This window comes from Pteronotus mesoamericanus, unplaced genomic scaffold, assembly GCF_021234165.1.
Source record: "Pteronotus mesoamericanus isolate MK-2021 breed Mesoamerican mustached bat unplaced genomic scaffold, CSHL_Meso_final scaffold_85, whole genome shotgun sequence".
Classification (NCBI taxonomy): domain Eukaryota; kingdom Metazoa; phylum Chordata; class Mammalia; order Chiroptera; family Mormoopidae; genus Pteronotus; species Pteronotus mesoamericanus.
The window spans coordinates 238,480-263,048 of NW_026555329.1; the positions used below are offsets into that span (position 1 = coordinate 238,480).

Sequence of the window (24,569 nt, forward strand, 5' to 3'; positions counted from 1 at the left end):
AAACATATCTAAAATCTATAAGAGAAAAAGGATGTATATAAAATATACAAAATGTAAAGGACAAAAGACCAGAGACGACTGTCCCCCTTTCTCCTCTCCGCCTCAGTGAGCTTTCTTCCTCTGCCTGCTCTTCGGGCCTCTGTGTTGCAGAAGGCATCGACAGGACAGGGGTCTTTGCCTGTTCACGACTGTGTCACAGCGCCAGGGACTGCGTGCCCGGCACGTAGCCGGTAATCAGGACTGAGCTTGGAATGAAGGGCTAAAGTAGAGGGCGGACTGGGACGGAATAAGGCTGTGAAATGGCTTCCTTTTCTCCTGCGACAGTGGAACACAGTAGGGTCGTGGGCATGGCTGAAAGAAGACCGGGCTGGGAGCTGGGGCCCTTGGTGTTCGGTGTAGATCCACCAAGTCGTATCACCTCTTTGGGCCACAGTCTCCTCATTTGTCCAACGTGACCCCTTAGATTAGATAATATCTAACAAACCTCCCAAAGCTAATGTCCCATAAAAAGGAATAGCCATCTTCCCATTTCGTAGGTTTGTAGGGAGAAGCTGCACATTGGCCCAGAGAGCTCTGTGGCCCGCGGCTTCTGCCCACCGACTGATAGGTCTGTCAGTCACCCTTTTGGTATCGCATTACCATTATTATGCCTTCCTCACCGTGATTACTTCTCCTGGCTCTTAACAGACACAGAGGAGCAGGTTCCCTGAGCTGGAGAAGAGGGAAAAGCCTCATATTTACAATCAGTTATCTCTTGATTAACAGAATTAAACCTATAGAAGAACAACAAGTTTTGAGCTTAGGTTTTGACAGCTGTCCCAATATTTTAACCACCATACTTTATAGAAATCTTGAAAATGAAGAGTTAACAATGAAAAGTATTCCCCTATTAGCCTTCATTTATAATTTTGCATTTTGTTGTGGTATGGGATTTATCGCACTGGCCGTTTTAACAGTTGATTTCTCAGGGACGATGGAAGGAAATTTGTTTTTCTTCAAAGCCTCTGATGTATCTTTTAAAGATTATCACTCTGTAAACAACAAGGGTTTACTGAATACCTGCTTTGTGCTAGACTCGGTAGGCACATGAAGAAGCTCAGAAGCTTCAAAGAGATTTTAGTCTGGCGGCAGGAAGACGACAAAAAAAATTGAACAACGCAAGGTTTTAAGACCAATTTAAGATAGCAGTAAGGGAGACGTGTCTGAAGGCATCCTGAGATTTGTAGCCACATGAATGGCACAGAATCCTAGGAAAGGCTCAGCAAACCCTGGGGGAGGCTCAGAGACTGTTCCCGAGGGCACGTTCATGGGGATGCTTCAAGAAAGGTCTGTGAGGCTGAGCAATGTAAAGGTTAGTCACAAGGTTCCCCACCCATTCCCCCAAATCAGTGCTGCCCTTAAACTCCACGTATTTCCTTCTGGCTTTTGCCCTCTGGTTGGAGGCTGGAAATCTTTCAATGTCCCAAAGGTCATGAACCCAAGAGGGGCCTTGCAGACTCCTTGACTGTGGGGAAAATGGAAGATTACAGTTGACCCTATTGAACTGTGTGGGTCCCCTTATATGTGGATTTTTTTTCAATCAGTACTGTAAATGTATTTTTCTTATGATTTTCTTAAGAACCATTTTATTTTTTTCCAGCTTACTTTATCATAAGAATACAGTGTATAATACATATAACATACAAAGTGTGTAGTAATAGACTTCACGCATATGTTATTGGTAAGGTTTCCAGTCAACAGTAGGCTATTTGTTGTTAAGGTTTTTGGGAGCCAAAGTTATAGGTGGATTTTTGACTGTGCAGCCATCGGTGCCCCAACCCCCACGTTGCCCAAAGGTCATATGTATTTGCATGTACATCCCTATAAGAACACATCCCCAGAAGGGAAGGGATAGGGACCATTTTCTTGAGTTTATCCAGGGCAGTGATTATATATCCATGATAAATTTAGTTATAACTTAGTTTTACCTTAATTGGGATACAAAGGGACAGGGGTCTCCCTAGCCTACCGGGGCATTGATATCAAAAAGATAAGCAATCTGAGTTCCTAAACGCGGGCTTCAAGCAGGACAAGTACTGATGTGACTCATGTGCTTTAGTGAGATGTGCCGCCATTTCAGGAATGAACACTGTGAGCTTGACATACATGTAAGAAAGTTGTGCGTCCCAAATAGGGATTTGAACAAGGATTTAAAAAAAAAAAATCGGATTGAGAACGACTGATTCTGAGACTTAGCACAACCTTGACCAACCACGCACTTTGGAAGGATCGGAATTGCACTGAAGGCTGGTGTTGAGCGAGACTGACCTTGGCCGGTTACTTGGTTACTTTCATCCCTTTCCCTGCCCTGGTCACATCTATCATAAGGTGTGGCAGCCAATGTGAATTAGGCACAGGGGCCAGACAGGTGCCATTTTCATTTGGAATCTGGCGAACCTGCCCTGTCTAGGAAGTGAAATTTGTGAGAGGCTCTAAAACAGACCTCTTGGGCTGTGTGACTTCTGGCCCTAGGTCACCGTGGTCCTCGTGCACCTGCGCCTCTCATTCTCAGGTGGAATGTTAAACCCCACTATCTCTCATGGCCCTGAGACTGCAGAGAGGCTGGTCTGTCCCTGGCCCGTGGTGGGGACACTGGGTAGGAATTGTCATGTGGGACAAAGGAGTATTTTTTTTCTTGGCATGAGACATAAAATTGGAATCACCCCCGTGGAAGGGCAAGCGCAAGTACTATGGGTCTCAGTGTGGAACAGGAACAGGCAGAACAGCAGGAAAGTTGAGTTAGAAACTGCAAAAGAAAAGTCACAGCCTCCAAATACGGGCTATTGCCCTGGCCAGGCATCTACATGCTTCTAGCGCTTTTGCATGGGCAAGGTGGGGCCCTGCAAAGGCCTGGGGACAAGGACCTTCCTGGAGTGCATGCGTGAAGCAGTGTGACCCGGAACCACCAGGGACCTGTGGGGAGGAGGACGGGGCCCTCCTGGGTGCACACTTCCGGGATATGAGAGGTGCTCATAGCACATTTGTCCGCTTTGGATCCTCAAGATGAGACGAGCGTTTCCTTCTCTGGCTGCTTTGGGTTGGCACTGACCACCAGAAAGCCGACTGACTTCAGTCTTCTAATGGGTTTATTCTTTTATTGATCTCTGAAGGTCTGAGGGTACAGCTTTGCAAATCATTGCCTTGGCACCGAGTCTTCCTAAATAAGCTAAAGTGAGAAATGCCAAGTGAATTGATATATAATAATTACCTGGCTATGAAAGGAAGCCTGCTACAAGAATAAATCTGTAGCCTATAACCCTTTCTTCTCCATGGCAGCACAGTGAAATAAATGTCCCTCCGGGAAGAATCAGGCTGGGTGAATTTTAATAGTGTTTGCTCCTCCAGTTGAGAATCTTCCCAAGCACTGGCCTGGTGCCTCCCTGGTAGCTGGCCCGTCACCTCTGTTCTCAAAGACCCTATTCCTGCCGCCAGAATTGTAATTTGAATGAAGAAATGAATAAATGGACATTTGCTGAGTACTCAGCATGTGCCATCCTCTTTCAAATCAGCCAGAGAGGGAAGTCATATTGTTTCCACTTAACAAATGAGAAAATCAAGGTTCGGAGAGGTTGCGTTACTTAAGATCGCACTGCCAGCGGGGAGCAGAGCAGAAGTAGAATCTGGGTTCTTTTATTTCTCAGTCATTTGTTTTTCTGCCATGATGTGTCACCTCTCAAAACTTACTGATCACTTACGTGGTCCTGAGCGCTTGTGCTATAGTTTCATGTTCATTATCTCATAAAGCCCATCCTCCTAACAACCCAATGATATAGGTACTTATTTTGTAGGTGACATGAAACTGAAGCTCAAATGTATTGTGTAATTTGCCCACGGTCACATGAAGGGCAAGTTCCGTGCACTCTTTAAGGGGTCTGTTAACTGGAAGGGCTGGGAAGAGATTGCTGCTTCACTTCAGAAGAAATAGGCACTTTTTGATAACTGAAGCTAGTAGCTACCGCAGCCCAGGGTAGGCTGATAGGCTAGAGGAGAGATGTAAAAAAGGGTTCATATTGATCTTTTCTAACCAGCAGCTCATTCCTACTGAGATCTCTGAGTCAGTTATATGCACCGAAGACAATGGCTGGCTATGGGACACCTTCATCACTAACCGAAATACCTGATATAGAATAATAGAGAACATGGCTGGACTGGGCAGAGAGGTCCTTTGGCTAAAAGGCAGGAGAGCAGAGGCAGGAGGGAGAATGAGCCAACAGAAGGGACCTTGCCGAGGGCTAGGGCTGGGCCGGCAGCTCCGGCAGCCGCGTGGGATACAGAGCTGGGAAAGAGAAACGGAGGCGGCTGAGCCACTGGAGTCCTGCCTCTTCTGTCTGTGTGGGCGGGGGCTGCCTACAGGCAGAAAACACCCCATGACTTTGAACTGAATGCGTGAGAGTGCTGTTCATTGGTTTGCATATCGGCCCACGTAGTCAACATACTTACACATGTGGGCACACTTCATAACTGAGCCTTGTCCCTGCCTTTGGTTACTATGGTGAGGATCATGTGGTACAAAATGGTTGAGGTGGTCCTCTGGTCTCCTTACTGCAGGCTTGGTTTGGAAAGAGGGTCCACGGCTAAAGAGGCCTTCGATGTCATCGTCGCCTTGTTGGAAGAGCACGGACAAGGTGGGAATAATTATGAAGACGCAGGCTCCTGCCACAGCTTCCAGAGTGCTTATCTGATCGTGGATCGCGAGGAGGCCTGGGTGCTCGAGACCGTGGGGAGGTACTGGGCTGCTGAGAAAATCACAGGTGAGTGGGTGCGGATGGTGAAGAGCTTCAAGGCCGGGCAAGGCCGGGAGGGATGGTGGCCGGGCCTGCAGGAATCCTGCTGCTGCCGCAGGCCCTTCGTGCTGCCTCTCCTCTCCGGGCTTCTGCTTCTTGAGAGGAAGTTGGCGCCTCCGGGACACGGTGTGAAGGGATGCCGCCATTTCCTATTTTCTGTTTGCTCTCTGGGCAGTTCAGACGACTAGCGCTTTCATGATCCAAACTGTTAGTCTATTAATCAGCCAAGGGAGTGGTGATTTTTTCCGTCGCATTCATAATAGGCCAGCGAATTACTACAACGGGGATTGCCCCGATCGCCCCAGCCCTGTAGCTCTTTGTGCTTGGACCGTTCTTCTCAGAGAGGAATTTGGCTTTGCATGAGGACCATTGAGTTCCTCTGGGCCAATAAGCCCGTGTCTCTGTGAGACAAAGTTTCTAAAACAGCAGAGGACTAGGGAATCTGCCCAGAAGGACTTACTGCCCAGTAGATTACTGCTTGGTGCTTCCTGCCGCATCTCGTTCTAAGGCAGTTCCCAGGAAGGGCGTGTGCGGGGCGGGAGTGGCTGTCTTGTATCCTTGCTCAGCACCCTCATATTCCGGACAGGATGGGATCCAGAGGCGGTTAAGGCCTTAAGGGGACTAAAGAGTTCTAGGAAAGGATTGGCTGGTGAAGCCCCTCTTATATTTCTTAGGATTGGATGACGAATCCATAGCACATTCACAGCAGCTCTCCCCTCCTGTGCCTGTGGCAGACATGGCTAATAGATCACAGGAGCAGTCTTCTCCTGTTGAATCTACATTTGGCCTGTGTATTTTCCTCAACTGAAGTTACCAGGATGCCTCTTCCAGTTCCTCAGAAATGATGTTTGGGATGAAGCCCGATTGCCGTCTCTGCCTGTGGGTTGACTGGAACCAGGTCTGAGCTGGGTCAGAAGCGGGAGGTCCGCTGCAGTAGCTGGGAACCAAGGCTGTTGTTCTCGAGGGCCTGTGCCAGCCCAGATATCAGGGTTGCCATGGATAATGGCATGTTGTATCCTGGAAAAGGCTGCCGCACGGAGGCGGTGCGATCCAGCCTCGGTTTTCTGACGAGGCTGTGCAAAGGCCGTGGCTGCCTGGATGTGGGTGGTTTCGTCTTGTTCTCACAGGGGTGCAGAATGGCATCTTGAAGCAATCTCAGAGCATCTCCCCCGCCATGTGGATGCACGCACACCCGGGTGTGCCTGCCTGCCCTGCTCGCACGGAAGGTACAGAACTAAAGTAGCTGGTGTGGCCCCCCGGGTACCCCGGCCTCCTGCAATGAAGGAGCTTAAAACTCCCCTAAGGAAACCTCTCCTAAGATGAAGCCTCACGGTCAAGTGGTTCTGTCAAGAAGGCCATTGGTCCACGCTGAAAAGCAACCGTATTGCTTTTAAGAGGAATGTAAAACGTTTTGATCTATCAGTGCACTGCAAAAGCTTAGTCTCACTTCAAAATATAGCTTAAAAGCCCATCTCATCAAAATGTATGTTATCTTTCACTTAATAATTAAATTAAACCCCCTCAGCTCTGACTGGTGTGGCTCAGTTGGTTGGGCACCATTCTGCAAATGGAAAGGTTGCCAGTTCGACTCTCCATCAGGGCATGTGCCCTGTTGTGGGTTCAGTCCCCTGTTGGGGGCGGGCGTGAGAGGCAAACAATCGATGTTTCCCTCCCTCTCTGTCTCCCTCCCTTCTCCTCTCTCTAAAAAGAAGTAAATAAAATCTTTTAAAAACCCTAGCCATTCCTGGATTCATTGATTTCATGTCCTCTGATCTCAGCAGTGGTGATTACAGCAAGATTTAATGAACTCTGGCCCTCCAGTGCTAAAATTCTTGAAAGCAAATGTCTAATATAAATCAACCCTCTAGGAAAATAATCACCTGTGGAGTTATTCACAAGACTTAAAAAATGTCTTTGTGTGAACAGCATCAAAATCACTCCTTTGCCCCAGCTGGTGTGGCTTGGTGGATTCAGTGTCGGCCTAAACCAAAAGGTCGTTGGTTCAATTCCCAGTCAGGGCACGTGCCTGGGTTGTGGGCCAGGTCTCCAGTAGGGGGCGCATGAGAGGCAATCGCACACATTGATGTGTTTCTCCTTCTGTCCCTTTCTCTAAAAATAAATAAATACAATGCTTTTTAAAATTTTAAAAATCAGTTGTTTAGGCCAAAGCTATTTTTAATTTTCATTCAAGAAACAGTTTTCCGCTTACGGTGTTCTCTACAAAGATGAATGGCAAGGGACGTCAGCCGGCAAAGCCTCCGTTGGAAGAGCGCGCCAGTGAAGCCGAGATGCTTCAGGGACTCAGCCCTGTCCCACCCCGCTGCCAGGAGCTGCGTTCAGGCAGGAAGGCCGTTGCTGCAGCTTGGAGTCTGGGCTCCCTCTCTCCCTACTTCATCCTCCAAGAAGTTAGGAGGTCGGTGTGCTCCCGGGAAGCAGCAGCAACTGTGGATGAACGTTTTGAACTACGAGTGATAACTTTGTAGTGATCTGGACATTGTCTTAAAGCTGGAAGGCCAGGGTGTCCTCGCTCAGACTTTGGAGAAGCCTTCACAAGGCCTCCAGCACACAGGGCAATTGGTCCCCCAACGCTCATTCTTCAACGTGGAGTGTATTCAGAAAGCGGGCATTTCTGATTCCAGACTGACTTAGTTACACTTATTGTATTTTTATGAGAGAAAAAATTCCCACAGATTTTTCTCCCATGCACACATGACATGCATGTTTTCCCAGGTACATTCTATTATTTTAAAACTGTTCATTGTCAGTGCCACTGTTTGTCTAAATGTTGTGACCCCAAAAAATAGCTGAAAGAAGTATCATCTTTGATTTTTATATGCAGAAGGTGATGCTGTAAGGTGTTCTTGAGGAAGAGCAAGATTAAATTGGGGAGGAAGATTCTGTATGGTTGGGACATTCACAAGTCTTTTTAGTAGCTCCGTGCCTCTTTCAAAGAACCTGTCACTTTTCTAGTAAGTAGTAAATGCTTGGGGTTTATGTAGCCAGAAGGAAGGGTTTCCTTTTGATTATGAATTAAAGATCAAGTGACCGTTGCTCATTTACAGTGTGGTAATGCCAGTCAGGATTGGTCGAAGCTTCTGGGAGAGCTTCTGAGAAGAGGAACAAGGATCATCTGTTTCTCTCTTCAAAAATGGAACGTACTTCATCCCTGTAGTTAAAGTCAAGTTGCAGGGGAGAGATTCCCTGTAAATTTCCATTTCTTGATTCAGTCTTTATGAGTGTATTTCCAACTCACTGGGCTTTGCACTCTCTGCAGAGGGAGTCAAGTGCATTTGCAATCAGCTCTCACTCACCACTAAGATTGACGCAGAGCATCCTGAGCTCAGGAGTTACGCTCAGAGCCAAGGCTGGTGGACGGGAGAGGATGAGTTCAATTTTTCCGAAGTTTTTTCTCCAGCTGATGACCATCCACGCTGCTGTGCAGGCAAAGACAGCTTAGAAAAGCAAGAAGGTGAGTTCATCCCTAATGATTCTCCCTCTGGTGCCCTTTGTCTTGCCACTATTTTAGAGAACGTGGCTGAACTTAAGAAGGTGAGCAAAGAGGAGGAGGAGAGAATAGACCTCGTTTATAGAGATCAACTTGTGCTAAAGTCTTTGATGTTCAGGCAAGAAGACAGCTTGCATTTATACTTACAGGATGCTTTCTCATCCACGGAAGTTTCCTGCTGCTGTTTCTCCTTTAAACACTAATGTCATTGTGATACTTGTTACAACCTCAACATTTGTATATTTGACTTATCTTCTCTCTAGTTTTCTCCTCCCATGAGCCTGCTGGGCTTGAGGGCAGTGGCGTTGTCTTTTACCGGTCTTGGGATCTCTTGTGATGCCTGTTGTAGTCCTTCGTTCTGTGAACATTTATTAAGTTAACTGTTCTTCAGGAGTGCTCTGTTTTCCACCTAATTACTTAGGTAAATATAGTGATTGGATAGCTTACTTTTGTGCCAGAGTGGACACCCTTCCAAACAAACCTCAATGGCTACATTTTATATTTGCTAGTGATACATGTGTTTTGTTAAGTCACACCTTTGATCATTTAGAAAAGGAGGCAGCAAACTATGACCTGTCCTGTCATCAGCCACCTGTTTCGTAACTAAAATTTTATTGGAACACAGCCACACCCATTTACTTATGGCTGCTCCTGTGCTACGGGGACACAGGTGAGCAGTGGCAACAGGTAAGTTACAACAGAGATTGTATGGCCCATAAGCCTAAAATATTTATCTGGTTCTTTAAGAAAAAGTTTGCTGACCCTTAATCTAGAAGAACATTTTAAGACTTTTGCTGGAGAACTTAATGAATATATTCTGAGCAAGAAGGTATGAAAATACCTATAAATAATTTAAAATGGGAACTAAAAAAAATTACCTTCAATGTTTTAATGTAGAAAACCAGCATGATGAAAGTATGTAACACCAAGTATAAAGTTGTCCTGCCAAAACATCAAACCCAAATCAGATGATGCCTCAGATCTAGCTCCTAGTTTACAGTAAATACACAGACTGGGCAAACATATTAAACGACACCATGGGGGTGCCAGCTGCTAAGTTCAGACTGAGATACTGCACAGGGGAAATGGTCCCACAGATAAAATGTAAGTGGGATTAAGGAGAAACAGAGAGTAAGAGAGGTTTAAGAGACATTATCAACTTCCCGGATCCTGGTTCAAATCAGTAAACTCACGTATGAGACAATGATGAAATTTGAACACTGGGTCCTTGAAGAAATCAAGGATTTATTGTTAATATCTTCAGAAGTGACATGTTGTCGGTAGCGATTTACAAAGGGGATGTGAGTTGTGCTGGTGGACTTGAAGGCACCTGCTCCTTGAGTGATGCTTAGATTCCATCTTTGGGGACACAGATGGAAAGAATCGTGTTATAATGAATTATAACCAGGGTGGGCGGGAGTAGATTTGGGATCGAGGATATGTTTATCTATCTCTAACCAGAGCTGAGAGTTGTAGTGACTCTGCCTATTCTAAATACATCTCTTTGCACATTTTCCACTGCAGAGAGGTCATTCTGCAAAACTAGTAATGGTTCTAACCAGTAAGGGTGTGTGAGTGCGCTTGCTTGGTGGGGCTGGGCCTAGATTACATATACCTTCGTGTGGGCATCATTCTCTTGTGTTACTGTGCTGGTTGAGGTATTGCCAAGTGCTGGATCAAAGAGATCCTGAGATGATGTGGCTTAAAGAAAATGGAGGTATATTTCTCTCCCATGGTATAGTCCAGATGTACTTGGAAAGTCCAGGGCTGGTAGGTTACCCTCCTCAAACACACGACTGCCAATTTGGATCCACTTGCTGGCGTCAGCCAACCAGCAGGAAGGGAGAAAAGGAGAGTGAAGGGCAAGCATCCCTTTTTAATGGGTGGGACAAAGAAGTTGTATACATCATTTCTCTTCATCTCCCATTGGTCAGGATGTATCCCACGGCCACATCTAGCCACCAGGAAGCTGGGAAGTACAGTCTGTAGTCAGGCAGTTATGTTCGCAGCTGTCACTTCAGGAGTTCTTTTACAAAAGCTGGGAAAGGACCAAATGGATTTTGGTTAGCAGCCTCCTGCAGTTGTATCTCCCCCGACCTCTCTCTCTTTACAGAAAGCATCACTGCGCAGACTATGATTGACATCTTACGGGACAAAGCCAGCGGCGTCTGTATAGACTCCGAGTCTTTCCTCACCACAGCCAGCGCGGTGTCTGTCCTGCCTCAGAGCAGAAGCTCACCGTGCATCCACTACTTCACCGGGACCCCAGACCCTTCCAGGTTCGTCTGAGACACAGTCACGTAAGCTGCAAGCTCGTGCTGCCCCCGATACTCGTCCAGCAAGCGTCTGCTAGGGTCCTGCACGGCTGTCCATTTGGTCAGGTCACACTGGGTGGTCAGCCCCGAGGTGGCCAGGGCAGCACAAAGAGCGTGGGTGAAGGGGTGTTCTTGGCTTCAGTCACAGAGCGCTCATCAAAACCATGGAATCCAATTGTCTTAAATTCAGCAAACACATACTGAGTATCTATCATGGGCCAGGCATTGTGATGTATGTGGCGGATAGAAAACCAAACAAGACCCAGTGATACAGAGAGATTACAGGAATGCCCAAGGCTTATCAAAACAACCACTACCTATGATCTAGAGGACAAAGTGGCCCAGCGGCAAAGCAGGTGGAAGTGACTTCAAGTGCACTGGCCGATACTTGTAGACATTGCATTTTCAGGGTTGCTTTCTGCCCATGAACTTCAGCAGAGAGATAGTGTTGCACAGTGGATAGGAACACAGCCTGTAGAATCAACAGCCAGGATTTTGAATTCTACCTCAGTCACTTAGTAGCTGGATAAATTACTTAACATCTTTAAGCTTCTGTTTCCATACTGTGCAATGGGGATAATACTAGTCCCTACTTTCATGTTTTTCTTGGGCCTTATTTTTTAAAAATTTTACTTTTATTACAGTTTACATTCAATATTATTTTTCTATTAGTTTCAGGCATGGGCCTTATATTTTAAACTACTGCCAATATCAATAGATACTTCTAGCAGGACCTGACTATTAAATATGGTACAGCCTATTCTTAGTTTTTTATTCACTCATTCATGTAATAAGTACTTATTAAGTACCTACTGTGTACTATACCCAAGTGCATTTTGGCTACTAGAGACCAAATGTGTACAAGGTAAGAGGTGGCGCAAAGGAGATAACCAAGAGCAACACTTGGCAGAGGAAGGAACTCTTGAGGGTTGGGCATTGTCGAAAGGGTAGGAGTTTGTTGGGGACATAAAGCAGCAAAGACATCCTGGGTAGAGGGAATGGCGTGTGCGATCGCACAGAGGCATGAGAGCTCGACTCCCAGTGCTGGCGACTCCACAGCCTCTTCGTGAGCTCCCCCTGCCGGCCCATGGGAGCACACGTGGTGTCGGAGGCGTCTGGAACGCTCCGCCAAGGCTGTGGGCCTGTTCCATAGGGAACAGGAGCCTTTGAAGAAGGGGGTGGAACTGAAGAGAGGCCAGGCCAGCACCCCCTCTCCCGGGGTCAGATGCCTGCTCTACCTGGGCCTGGAAGAGGGGCCTCCGTCGCCAGGACGCTGAGACAGAGGCACGTTGCTTCCCAGGCTGAGGTGCGCAGCCTGCTACAATGAGAGAAACGGGCTGGGCCAGTGCCGTCAGATATTTCAAATCTAAAATTTCAAGTAACTTTAAAAACAGATTATCCCTGGGTCAAGTTAACTAGAAAGGCCTTAAGAGCAAGAGCTTTGCGGAAGGCATTCGTTTATTTTTATCTTCGGGGGTTCAATGAGCTGCGTTTCCTGCTGTGGCTGCGGAGCTGACAGGTTTTTTGTTTTTTGTTTTGTCTTTCATTTCACATTTCAACATTCCCGTCACTTGCCATGTTCGACATCTTGTCTTTCATCAGTAAGAAGCATAACTACCTGCTCTTAGGTTTTTTTGGTAGTAAAATTAGGAACATTTTAGTTGGCTTCTGGTCATGCTGAAAACATGAGAGAGGTGTTTTGAGGAAGTGCTCAGAGCAAGGCACTTGCAAAACCTTACGATTAAAGAGTGAGACTGCCAGCTTTGTCCCTCCAGGTTATGTAAGAAACCAGAGGGCCCCGTCTGACTGCTGTTCTGTCTGCTCCGGCACTTCGCCGCCCTTCGCTCTCGGTATTGTAGACCCTTCTCTCGAAACAACTTGTTCTCACATTCTCTTTTCTCTTCTCCTTCCCTCCCTTATTTTCCTCCCCCGCCTGCGTGCAAGTATCAAGTACTATGTAAATTTGAGAGTTGGCAGGTGCAAGAATTGAAGTTTGAGAGCTAGAGGGAGATGCAAGAGACCTTTAATTAATTTACCAAAGGGGCAAATTCCATCTTATCAATACTTCGTTGAGTCAGCCAGTGACTCTGTCATCTGTAGAGTGACTCTGATTGGCTTTTGTGCACTGGTTCTGACCTTTGGAAACCACTCCCCAGTTGGAAGCCGGTTTAAGCTTCATTGATGTGAAGAATTGAAGAGGGAAAGGGTAGAGAGGTCGCTTTGCATTTTGAGAGTGTAAAATCCAGAGTCCTGCAGCACACTGGAGCCAGTGAGAGCTGATCACGGGCGTCCTTACCGACTCTGTGCTCAGTGAGGTCACATCGGTAGCTTGCAATGGGCCACAGGGGGTGTATTTACACCACAGAAATTGTCAGACACCATGAACCAGGGCTCCAGAAAAACACAGAAATACTCAACATGCAGGATGGATAACCCAAGAAGGGGAGAGGATTTAAACATTTTCCATTTCAAATATTAGAAGACTGTTTCCCAACCTATTTCCTTAATAGTATTAGCCTGCATACTTAAGCCTATGAAATGGAAAATAGGAGAAAAGTTCTAGGGAAATAGGGCATTTGAAGTACTTTCACTAGTGTCAAGGAACTGAGGAGATGCAAGGGGCATGGTGTGTGTGTGTGTGTGTGTGTGTGGTTTGCTCCTTTTCCCAGGACACTAAGCTTGAGAGCCTACGTTGGATCAGCAGAGACTGTCTCATATGTTTAGTTCAGATGTTAGGGACAGGTGGCCCCTTCTTGTTATTGGAGATGACATTATGGGCCTCAGACACCATAGCTGTACACACAGCCTGCACGGACATACGCTGGATGCAAAATAGCAACTCCTCCCCTCTAATTGCAATCCCAATTCTTCTAGCACCATCTTTCTCCTCTCTCCTATCTTACATTTTTCACTTTTCAAAACCTCCCCAGAGCATCTGGATCCAGCCCTAAGGTTGTCCCATGCTCCAAAAGTACTACTTATAAATGGAAACGCCCTTCACCGCGGCTTTGCGTTCAGATGTGACTTGGGCTAAATGATGGGCGTGACTCACAGTGAAGCTGGAATGGCCGGTAGATGAACCGCAGGGACACCAGCAGTGGAGAGAAACTGGTCATTCTAGATTCTTTCCAGATTGGCTCCAGATTTAGCATATTCGCCCCAGTGGGACCCTGTGTGCCTCTCCAGTCTAGGCCAGATGCCCCTCAGGGGATCTGCAGCGGCCTCCAGGACAGGGACAAATCTCTGGGGCAGTTTCTGCATCTTCAGTAAGAACAGAGTCATGCGTGAAGTCAGAGGTGTTGGCTGGCACTGATATTAAAATTCCAGATACCAAAGCACAAAAAGCATTTTATTGTTCTGCAGAAGCACAAGGGGTATGGAAACAAACCAATAGGATGACGTAATGGTGAGAGGTAGCGGCGGGGGATGGGGGGTGGGGGGTGGGGGGGGCGGTGGGGAGAACTGATGTTGGCTTTAAAAGATTTAGCTCTTGATTTGCGACTCAATGGGAAGCTTTCTTTGGACAAAGCTCTTAGCTTCTGTGAGTCTCAGTCATCTCATCTGCAACACGGGACAGAAGTTTTTGCCCTGCCTTGTCCACTGCTGTAGCCCCGAGTACCTAGAATAGGCTCTGGTACGCAGCACTCAACATGTATTTGCTGAGTGAATGAGTGAAGGGCTGAGTGAATGGAGTGCCGTGGGAATTGAATGCAAGCACTTTGAAGATCATAATGCACTATACGATGGCAGTGATTTTCATGATAACTTTGTTTCCCTTCTCAATGAGAAAACAAATCTGAGAAGCCCACAGATTCTTTTACACTGGCTGGGTGCACCCATCACAAAATTTTAGGGGGAAAATGACAGATAAGGCAAAGATGCCTCCAGTGGAGCGTGTTTCTTGGCTGTGGCTCAGATGTCACCCACGGCTGAAATCCTGCAGTCGTGGGAGTGGACAGACTCGGAAGCCCACGCGGTGCTTCCTGCCATCAGACTTGGTGCCTTGGCCCCTAGGTTTGTCTCAGCGACAGCTGCCAGTTAGTGATGCGGTTTCCTTTGGTGTCACTGCTGCCTCCTTTGTTTCTTGCCCTTCACCAGGGCCCCTCTAGAGCAGCTCAGCCGCCTTTAACCCCCCTCACCAGCCGGCCGCTGTGCTGCCCTTTGCCATTGGAAGCATTGTCCCCTTTTAGACCTGTCACCTTGTATTCAAGGCACAACACTCCATGGAGGGGCCGAGTGACCCGGGTGAATCTCCAGCTAGGGGACTGCTGAGTGCGCTTGCTGAGCCCCCTGAGCTCCCTGAGCTGTGGCCCGCGTCAGGGTCAGCCCAGGGACACGCGGGGCAGCCCGCCCCCATGGTGGTGAGTGCGCCCTGCCCTGCGGGGGTCGGGGGTGCTGGGGCAGTGCTCCCAACCAGAGGGCAGTTTCAGCTCTGCCCCTAGTTGGATGTGTGACTTCGGCCAAGTCATTTCATCTCTCTGGGCCGTTAATTGGCCTCCATTCAATCAGGTGGCATTTAAGAAGCAACCATCTGAGGTTTATGTGTAGGGAAAATGCCAGAGATTCTCCTCACCTATTGGAATTTTTAATGTGGTTTCCTATAAGGATTGGCAAGACATCAGATGGTTTGGGAACCATTAATTTGTCCACGTTCTCCTTTTCTGGATATGGAAACACATATTATGAAACCTGAACTATCGATAATTCTCAGATTCTGGTTTAAAGAAGTATTATTGCAACTGATTATCAGCAGTCATTATTATTTATTCAGTCTCAAAAGAAATCTCCCTCTAACCACCGACAAACCTGTATTTTATGTTTTTAGTGCCTGAGGATGCTGACTTCCTTATAGACTTTGAGGGAAAAAAATCCTTGGAGAGCGTTGGAATCTTATGGGACCCTTATTATATCTATTACTTATATTTAAAATTGAAACCAATAGATGGGAGAGATAAACATGTGGTACCTGTTGTCTTAGAAGAGCCACCAGACACCCTTGCTGATGCTAAGCTAACCTCCACGTTCCAGTGAGCGTATAGTGGGTTTGAAGTCCCATCGGACAGAATATTCTGATCTTTTACTGTGTGGCCGTCCTCTACGTGGGATGCAGGAGACCACGACTGTGCTAACCATGAACTTCCTGAAGTCAGAGTCACAAGGTCGCAGGCCGCACAACAGAGAAACAGTAATAAGACAATTGGCTTAGAAGCTGGAGGGGCCATAGAGATCGTTCTAGTCCAGATGAGAGAGACAGGAGGGAAATGGTTTGGTTAGAGGTGGAGAGGGGACGCATACCCCGAAGCTGAATTCCTAACTCGGGTCCCTGCCCCACTGTTGTGAGTCAGGCAGACCCTGGGTTGCAGTTCAGCCCAGAGGGAGCCGCCAGGCTGTGCCCCTGTGTCCCCCCCGCCCCCAGTACTGAGGTTCTCCCCACGGGGCCAGTGTCTCAGGGTGGTTTCCAGATGCATAGTATGTAAGGCCCTGAGGTGCCAGAAATGAAATGACAGGTTTCCTGATGAAAACATCTCTCCCACACAAGCTTTTGAGGGTTAGAGAAGAAACGTGTGTGAGTGTCCTCGTGCGCTGGCGCAGGTGGCAAATGGGAGCACTCTCCCCAGGGGTCTCCTCGGCAGCCCGGGCTCGGCAGCTCTGCTGGACTCTGCAGCCCGCGGGCCGGGCCAGCCAACGGCCGAGCTCGCACGCACCCCGCTGCCAGGCCTGAGCCTGTGGGGGCCTTGGCTCTGACCCTGATCGCCCTGCGGAGCCCCTGAGCTGAGAAGGTATGGGCTATGCAGGCTCCGGGCTGCGCACAGGGAGCCGCAGGCCCAGCCTCCCGCAGGGGGCTCCCCGGCCTGGAGGCTGCAGGTTAACATCTGCTGGCAGGAGCCCCGAGGGTGGCCAGGCCTTGCCCTGAGCGGCTGTGAGGCACTTATTTCTGGATGTCTCTGTGCTGGACTCCCCCCGCTCCTCCCCTGCCCCTCCCACCACTTTCCTTCCCTCTCCATTGGCCTCTTTCAGTGAGCCCTCAATATGCGGCCCTTTGGCAGAATCAACCAAATGACCCATGGGAGAGTGCAATGTCATGTAGCAAAATTGCTTTAGACATTTTAAAATTTTGCATGAACTCCTGTCACTTGCACTGGTCCTCCCTGCCACGGTCAGCAGAAGGGAAAAGGCCTGGTCTGCCTTCAGGAGGCTGTCGGAAGTGGCCGCCTGAGTCCCCTCAGCGCAAGAGCGGCTCCCCAGGCCCTGGGGAGGGCAGGTCCTTGGAGGGCTTGGCGGTGGCCCATGTGCCTGGTGCTCCCCAGCGGAGGGGCCGAAGGTGGGTCCCCCCTCCTGCGTGTGTCTGCGTCACCTGCAGAACACAGTTGGGTACCTGGCACTTAGCCTTTGCCAGGAGCACCCATTTTACCTGCTGGGGTGCCTGCTTGTCACACTCCTGAGCCCAATCTTGCGTACTGAGACCAGGGCCTTCCCGTTTCCCTGGGTGACCTCGGGGAACCCACCTAACAGGTCACTGTCCTCTCTAGCAGTGCTCAGGGGTCCCTAGAGATCCTGGTTAACATGCAGATTCTGATTCAGCAGGATGGGGGCGGGGCCTGAGGATGCTGCACATGCTTCATGTCCAAGGATGAAAGTTGGGCAGCCACGGTCATGGGTTCCCAGTTCTGTCCTGACTGTGGCATCCGTGGAAACATTTCCACGGCGCGCTGGCCAGGCTGCTCTGGCTGCCTCAGTCCCAGACCCCTGGGGTCGGAGGGAACTGACATCCTAGCTCACTCCTAACCCACTTGAGACACAGGGTGGGCCAAGGTGTGCTCATTAGTGGAGGAGAAAATCACCAAGGTCTTACAGTTCCCATAGGGGGGTGTCTCATCCTCCCCTATTGTCATTGCAGGTGCTGCCCATGGTGTGGCTGCAGACAGGCCGCCCTCAGCAGCACCCAGTGGGGCCTGTGCTCTTCCAGGGGCGCTGCTTTGAGCCAGCAGTGTTTTTTTCTGGGTGCAGAAAGGGGAGAGGGGGGTTCTCTGCCTGGTGGTACATTCAGCCGTGGCAGATGCACACGGCAGGGCTGGGATCCCAGGATGCAGTTCCTCAGGGACATGGCTCTTCTGTGGCGTGTTTGTGTGTTGGCATGTGCCCAGGTATGCACAGGCACACATACACACTGGGACATTTTCCCTAAGACGTAGCCATCACACCAAAAGAGCTGTGTCAGAGGGGTTCTGTGTTAGCTACCTACTGTGCCCAGTGCCACCCCTGCTCTCACGGGGCTAGAACTCTGCTTCTCTGTGCTGTGTCCTCTCTGGGACCCTTTTTATTTAAAAAAAAAAAGAAAGAAAGAAAGAAAACACACCTGAAGATCTGTTTATTAGTTTTAGAGAGAGAGGAAGGGAGCAGGGGGAGAGAGAGAGAAACATTGATTGTTGCCTCCTGTATGCACCCTGACCAGGGATCGAACCTGCAGCCTTTCGGTGTATGGGGTGATGCTCCAACCAACTGAGCCACCCGGCCAGGGCCTCGGGGAATCTTTTGTCTCATCTCTGTTAATCTGTTCCCTCCCTGAGTCTGTCAGAGGTATTTCAAAAGTTTTCAAATAAGATAGAACGTTAAAAAAAAAAAAAAGTAGCCAGCAAGACGGGGTCTCAGAACCGGCCTTGCCTTTCTAGGAGGCCACTCTCCAGCAAACCGCGGTAGAGAGAGGCAGCCTCTGCCAACTGAAATGGAGGACCCATTGCGCCCTTTTCTATTGGCCTTACTTTACATGACTGTAGGGGCCCCTGAATGGTCCTCCCCGAACAAAGCAGGTCTGTTTGGATGTCTCCTCCCTGTAAGCAGAAGAAATTGCAGCTTGTAAGGGGCAGTTAGTTTCCCTAAAATACACAGTTGTATCTGTTTTGCATGCACCCATCCACCCACGACCCGCCACTCACTGCCACCCTCCACCCGCCCACGGGGAGTTGGCTTAGGAAATGCTTGCTGAGTGAAAGGACAGCTTCCGGGTGCCCTCAACCCCGCCTGGCTGAAGCACCTCTCCTTTCTCTCCAGGTCCATATTCAAGCCTTTCATCTTTGTTGATGATGTAAAACTTGTCCCCAAAGTACAGTCTCCCTGTTTTGGGGACGATGACCCTGCCAAAAAGGAGCCTCGGTTCCAGGAGAAGCCAGACCGTCGGCACGAGCTGTACAAGGCCCACGAGTGGGCCCGTGATGTCATTGCAAGTGACCAGGTGAGCCTGGGGGCGGGCCTGTGGTGAGTGGCGGGTGGCGGGTGGCGGGTGGCGGGGTCAATGAGAAAGGAGCCCGGGGCGGTGACCCAGCTCACCGTTTTAGTCCTCTCTGGCATGCCGCCTCCCAAAATCCAGGCTCCCAACGCCCTTCCCAGAATGTGGGTGTTAGTTTTCCCACCAAGTCTCTTGAAAGACACTGAATGAAACAAAGCCTATACTTTTGATGTTATTCTAGAGCCCAGTGGACTAAGTAAGAATAGTCCTCTTTCATTTCTGTTTACCCAGGAATTATCGAAACAGAGTTCTAGAAGGGACAACTGCTTTTCTGCTTTTTGCAATTCTTTGTGTACTTTTGGGGGTACAAAATTGTATGTGATGGCAACACTTGAAGATGTCATTTGAAAACACTGAATTCTTGAACCCTGGCCAGTGTGGCTCAGTTGGTTGGAGCGTTGTCCCGTAACTGAAAGGTTCCGGGTTTGATCCCAAGTCCTGGAGCACATGATCCCAAGTCCTGGTGTATACAGGAGGCAACCAACTGATGTTTCTCTCTTTCCCCTCCTCTCTCCCTCCCTCTCTCTAAAACCAATGGGAAAAAAAAATGTATTCGTGTGAGGATTAAAAAAATTCCCCCAAACAAAAAACTGATTCGTCAAAAAAGTTCTGGAAACGGATAGGGCTCCATAACAATATGAATGTACTTAACGCCACGACACAGTACCTTAAAAATGGTTCAAGTGGTGTATTTTATGACAACAAAAGATTCTCAAGTCGCCTGTTAAAAAGAGGTTATTCCTCAAAAGGCAAATCCCCCCGTCCCAACCGAAGCCTTGGTACATAGAGTGATATGACACCAGTTCAAACACGACAGCCCCACAGCAGCCGCCAGAGATGGACAGTCGCCTGGCCCCTGGCCTCTATTCTGGGGAAGGGAGAAGGGAGGACGGTGGCTGTTCGAGGCCCATCTGCTCCCCACGCGTTTGTTCAACAGCGGGGACGAGGCCCAGCTTCTCTGGAACAAGGGGGCACCTTTTAGCAAAGCTGGCACCTGCCCCTGCGTGGAGCGGATGAGCGCAGGGCAAAAAAGGGACACGAAGAAGGGCGACCCCGGCGGCAGCCCCAGCAGGTTCAGACAGCACCGCTGAGAAGGGCAAGCTCGCCCAGCACAGACCTTGCGCTTCCACGGCTCAGCGAGGGCCCTTCTGACCCGTGAAACTCACCCGGGGGGTTCTAGGCCCTCCCCACCAACCCTTCCCTGGAGCTGAGAGTCCCCCGCTGCTCTGCACGGAGTCCAGCCTGGGGCTCTGCACGGGGGCTTCTGCCGGTGCACATTTTCTGGGCAGGGGACAGTAAGCCCCGAGGGAAAATGTCACTTTCTGGTGCATGGTTTTGTGGATACTGGGCAGAGGTGGGAAGGGCTTGTGTGCTGAGCTATTCTATGCAAAAATCTCACAGAGAGGAGACAGATGCGATCGGGTGGGCTTTGGAATTTTGAAATGACCATTGGTTTGAGTCAAGGAGAGGGGGTGACGACAGCCTCTCCCTTCCGGGGCTCATTGCACAAATGACAGTTTTTCACTGTCATCCCACTTAAGAGATCTTCTTGCTTTAGAAATAAGGTACAGCGGTACCTCGGTGCTCGTAGTTCATTTGTTCCAAAACTCATGCCGAGTGCCGAAACTGACAAGTGACGTGCAGGTGACGTGTGATGAAGCATTTTTTCCTCATCAAAATATGACAGGGTGTGGCGAGTTTTGAATCTGATAAGTACTGAGGTATGACTATAAATCAGGTTCTTCATTGATCCATTTATTCATTCAACAAACATGTCTTGGGAGCGCCCACGATGTCCAAGGCTCTGGAGGACAGAGCTAAGCCTCGTTCTCAGTCCCCAGGAGCTCAGGATCGAATGGGGACGCAGGCAAGTCGACAAAGCTTCACAAGACAGGAGGAGGGCCCCCATGGCAGGTGGAAAGACCATGGACTTGGGGGAGCCCAGGGGAAAGGTGCTCAAAGAGGCCTGAAGCTGGGTGCAGGCTGACCGGGTCCTGGGAGAAAGAGTATCATGGGTTGGAGGAAGGCAGTCAATTCATTCTGGCTGCAGAGTAGGGGCGTGGCCAGAGGCTGCCAAGTCAGAGCCTTGCATGTCCCAATGGGCCTTCTTGGGCTGTCATTCAGGATCGTATCCTGAAGGTGGCAGGAAGCTATGTAAGAATTCTAAGCAGAACAGTCACAAACCACATTGGCCTTCTGGAAGGATCCCTGGGGCTCTCGTGCAGGAAACATTGACGGCGGGGTGGTGGTAGGCAGCCCCCCGGAGGCTTCCCAGGTTCATTGCAGTGACCGCCTCCCCCACTGCTGTTGTCCTTCCTCAGGAGCAAGGTCGCAAGCTGAGGAAGACCATGCTGGACCTGGAGAAGCAAGGCCTGGAGGCGATGGAAGAGATCCTGGCCAGCTCCAAGCCCCTGGACCCCGCTGAGGTGGGGGACCTTTTCTATGACTGTGTGGACACGGAGATCAAGTTCTTTAAGTGAAGTAAGCGCTCCCTCCCCCCTTCTTATTTAAAATCTCCCACCTTACTAAATTACCAGCAAAACAAACCGCTCTCCTGTCTGAGTAAAACGAGAAAGTTCTGCGGTCGCCTTTTCCGAAGCCAAATCCAACTGTGAACTTGTGTTCTGCCTGGAATCTCAAAACGTCCCCTCTGCCCTGCGGTCCCCTTCCTCTGTGGTGTGACATGCAGCCCGTGCACCTGCTGTTCGACTGTAGGACTAATCGTGGATTTTTAAGCTGCTATCATTGTATTTCAGTGACAATGGACCCATTCGCCTTCTCGGGGGAGGATGAGAGTTCATCAGGCCTTGAAAGGCCGGCTCCACAGTGCTGAGTTTGTGGGAAAGCAAACTCCTTTGAAGTCTTACTCTTTCTCTCAGTAATGATTTCTTTTATGTTAACAAGAGGCACTTCTTTGTCTGGCCCAGGGTCTTGCGTGTGTGCTGGAGGGAGCAGCTCCCGGCCTCCCTCCACGTGAGTTCAGGGCTGTAGTGCAGAATGTTTCCAGATGTGTCTTCTGAGGGACACAGCCAGCGGGAAGGAAAAAAGGGGTCCTGCCCAGTCCCAGCTCTGTCCCGATTTCCCGCGATCCTCGTGGACGCACAGACTGCTTCCACGTGCGGGAGAGCTGGTCCCCCATGCCAGCTGGAACCTGCCCGCTTTAGAGAGGTAGCCGTGCCTGTGACCGCCCCGAGTCATCGTGTGGATCTCCCAAAGGCACGAGGCTCAGCCCGCTCCGCAGCAGGCGCGCCACGCAGGTGAGGGCTCCGGTAGAAATGATCCTGGGCCTGGTTGCCGCCGTCTCGTTTAGGGTTAATTAAATGGACCCCTGGCGCAGTTCCACCTCACAAAGCCACGGAGCTCTCAGTTAATGAGGGAAAGAAAAGGAGAAACTTCTGAGTGTTTCGAGCCTCGTTAAGGTAGCTGGAATCTGAGCAGCCAGCACATTATCTCAGCAGAGACTTTAATTAAACGGATTGGTTTCCCAAGTCGTGTTTGTAGGACTTGTCTTACCACCGGAGCAGAGAGAAGCGTGTGAGGAAGACCAGATGGGCTCAGCGCTGGGAACGCAGAGGGCAAAAAGGCGACAGATGGATGTGGGAGCATGTCGCTCCAGGGTAACAGTCCAGCCCCCGCCATCCCCCCACGCCCCCGCGTCCTGCCCAGCCTGTTAGAGCCCACAGATCTGCACAGGGAGCAACTGGCTTCCCTGGTCTTTCCCTTTATCCTTCCCCCACTGCATGCTCCAGTGGCTGCCTTCAGACCAGCGGCTGAATGGGGCAGGTGGGGCGGGGGTTGGGCTTACCTCCAGCTACTGGCACTCTCAGCCACTCTCGGAATTTAAAGGGGCAGAGGTGACGAAGGGAAGCGTGTGCTAACATACCAGCTAGTGGGAGGCGGCAGCTTACGTACGCCCAGTGACCCCTGCTCAGAAGTGCTCTGTGAGAAAGCCATGAGACCTGGGAAGGACGTGGGTCCCACCGGCGGCTGGGGCCCTCGGGGGTCACAGGTTGTTCCAGAACAAACCTTTTTTTCTGCCCACCCCCCTTTGAGAGTGTAGGCACGAGAGCCGTGAGCTTCCCCCGCAGCAGCTTTGTCGGTTCTGTGCGGACAATGGCTGGCTACCAGTGGCGAGGGCTGGGAAGGCTGTTCGAGCTGACAAAGGCAACAGCAGCCACTGGTGGGGTCTTGTCGTCACTGGGACTTCCGTCTTGGTTTGGGCTTTCACTGCTGATTAACTTGGGGTCCCCTCCTATGTGGAGCTGCCATTCTGAGTGTCTGTGTGCCAGGGGAAGGTTGGGGTTCCAGAATGATGTAGGTACCTCACCCCCCTGAGCCCACCTACAGCGTGGCTCTCTAATTCAAGATGAGGCAGAAAGCCACTCTGAAGTTTCACAACGAGGTCGCACCTCCACCGATTATGGAAACATTTTATCAGACCTGACGTGTCTGTGATACCCAAGGAGATCTGGGGTTTGACCAAAAGGAATCTAGTGAGAATAAATTACACAGAGGCCGGCTTTCATTATTACGGGGCAAAGGTCAGGGTAACCCAGCCAGCCTTATTGTGCAGTGGGAAACACAATGGCTGCTTCTGTTAGGGGCCATTGACCTTAGCCCTGCACTTCAGAGAAGGGCCAACCCTAATTGAGAGTTGTCGGGGCTGAAGCTGTACGTCACAATTGTGATGCCCCCGTGTTACCACTAGAGGGCGCGGCGGCCTGGCCGAAGTTAAACAAGGCTGGGATGCTTCCACCCGGCAGAGAGGTGGTCTACGCGTACCGTCAAACACCGGTCACAGCGGCGGATAGATTCTTTGTATGGTTGGGATGCATGGGGAAGGACAAGAAGAGAGCAAAGAGTCTGCTGATGCGGCTGTACTCACTTCTAGTAACTTTTATCTACTTACATCAACAGCTTGAAATATGTCGTTGGATTTGAGCAGGCTCTTGGGGGGGAACGTTTGTTTGTAAGTGCTCCGAACAGACTCTGCTTTTGAAAAATGCTTATTGTTATGTGGATAATTTCTTGACCAGGGATTGCTTTTCTAAAGGCAATATGGAGAAAGCGAATATTCAAGAAAAGGTCAGTGTGTAAATAGCTTCCTAAAATACCATTTGTGTATCCATTAAGACGTGGGGGGAGGTGGTTGTGCCGTGCATGCTTTGTGCAGGAAGAAGACATGGCTGTAAAGGATAGACTGTCTCCCCCACTCCCGCCCCCCATAACCAAGCCTAAGCTAGTTAGTCTTGTCAAGTAGAAGGGATTTACTGTCGAGGAAGGTGGCTCCGACTCTCAAGGGACGGGGTGGGGCAGAGGTTCCAGGAAAAGTAAACTAACCAAGCAGAAGTAGGACTCTTTCATACTTGGAGGTGGTTTGGAACTTTAGGTAGGATAAGGATGTCCTTGCAATGATGGTGATTCTTTAGTGCCCAATAACATAAGACAGTGTTATTAGAAAGTCTTTCCTTCTTACAGGCTAAGCTGCCTGTTAGAGATTAGCAGTGGGGTTCCTTCATTACTGGGTGAATTATTAGGTGTAAAAAAAATCATTGTCAACCAGGCAAACTACTTTGCTCCCTAACTGATGTCATCGCACAGTGGTACGAGTATGACACAGCTGTGTCTGGCCCAGCAGGGAA

At 49.6% G+C, this 24,569-nt stretch overlaps 1 protein-coding gene across 2 annotated transcripts in view; it reads left to right on the forward strand.

Moving 5' to 3' along the window:
- SCRN1 (secernin 1) overlaps positions 1-23,880 on the forward strand; it is a 54,613-nt gene extending 30,733 nt beyond the window's left edge. For both annotated transcript variants that reach the window (XM_054563877.1, XM_054563878.1), the window contains exons 4-8: positions 4,588-4,790; positions 8,098-8,292; positions 10,442-10,607; positions 18,693-18,873; positions 21,249-23,880. In XM_054563877.1, the coding sequence (XP_054419852.1) occupies positions 4,588-4,790; positions 8,098-8,292; positions 10,442-10,607; positions 18,693-18,873; positions 21,249-21,407 (904 nt within the window). In that variant the 3' untranslated portion in view covers positions 21,408-23,880. The remainder of the gene's footprint in view (positions 1-4,587; positions 4,791-8,097; positions 8,293-10,441; positions 10,608-18,692; positions 18,874-21,248) is intronic.
- The last annotated feature ends 689 nt before the right edge of the window (positions 23,881-24,569 follow it).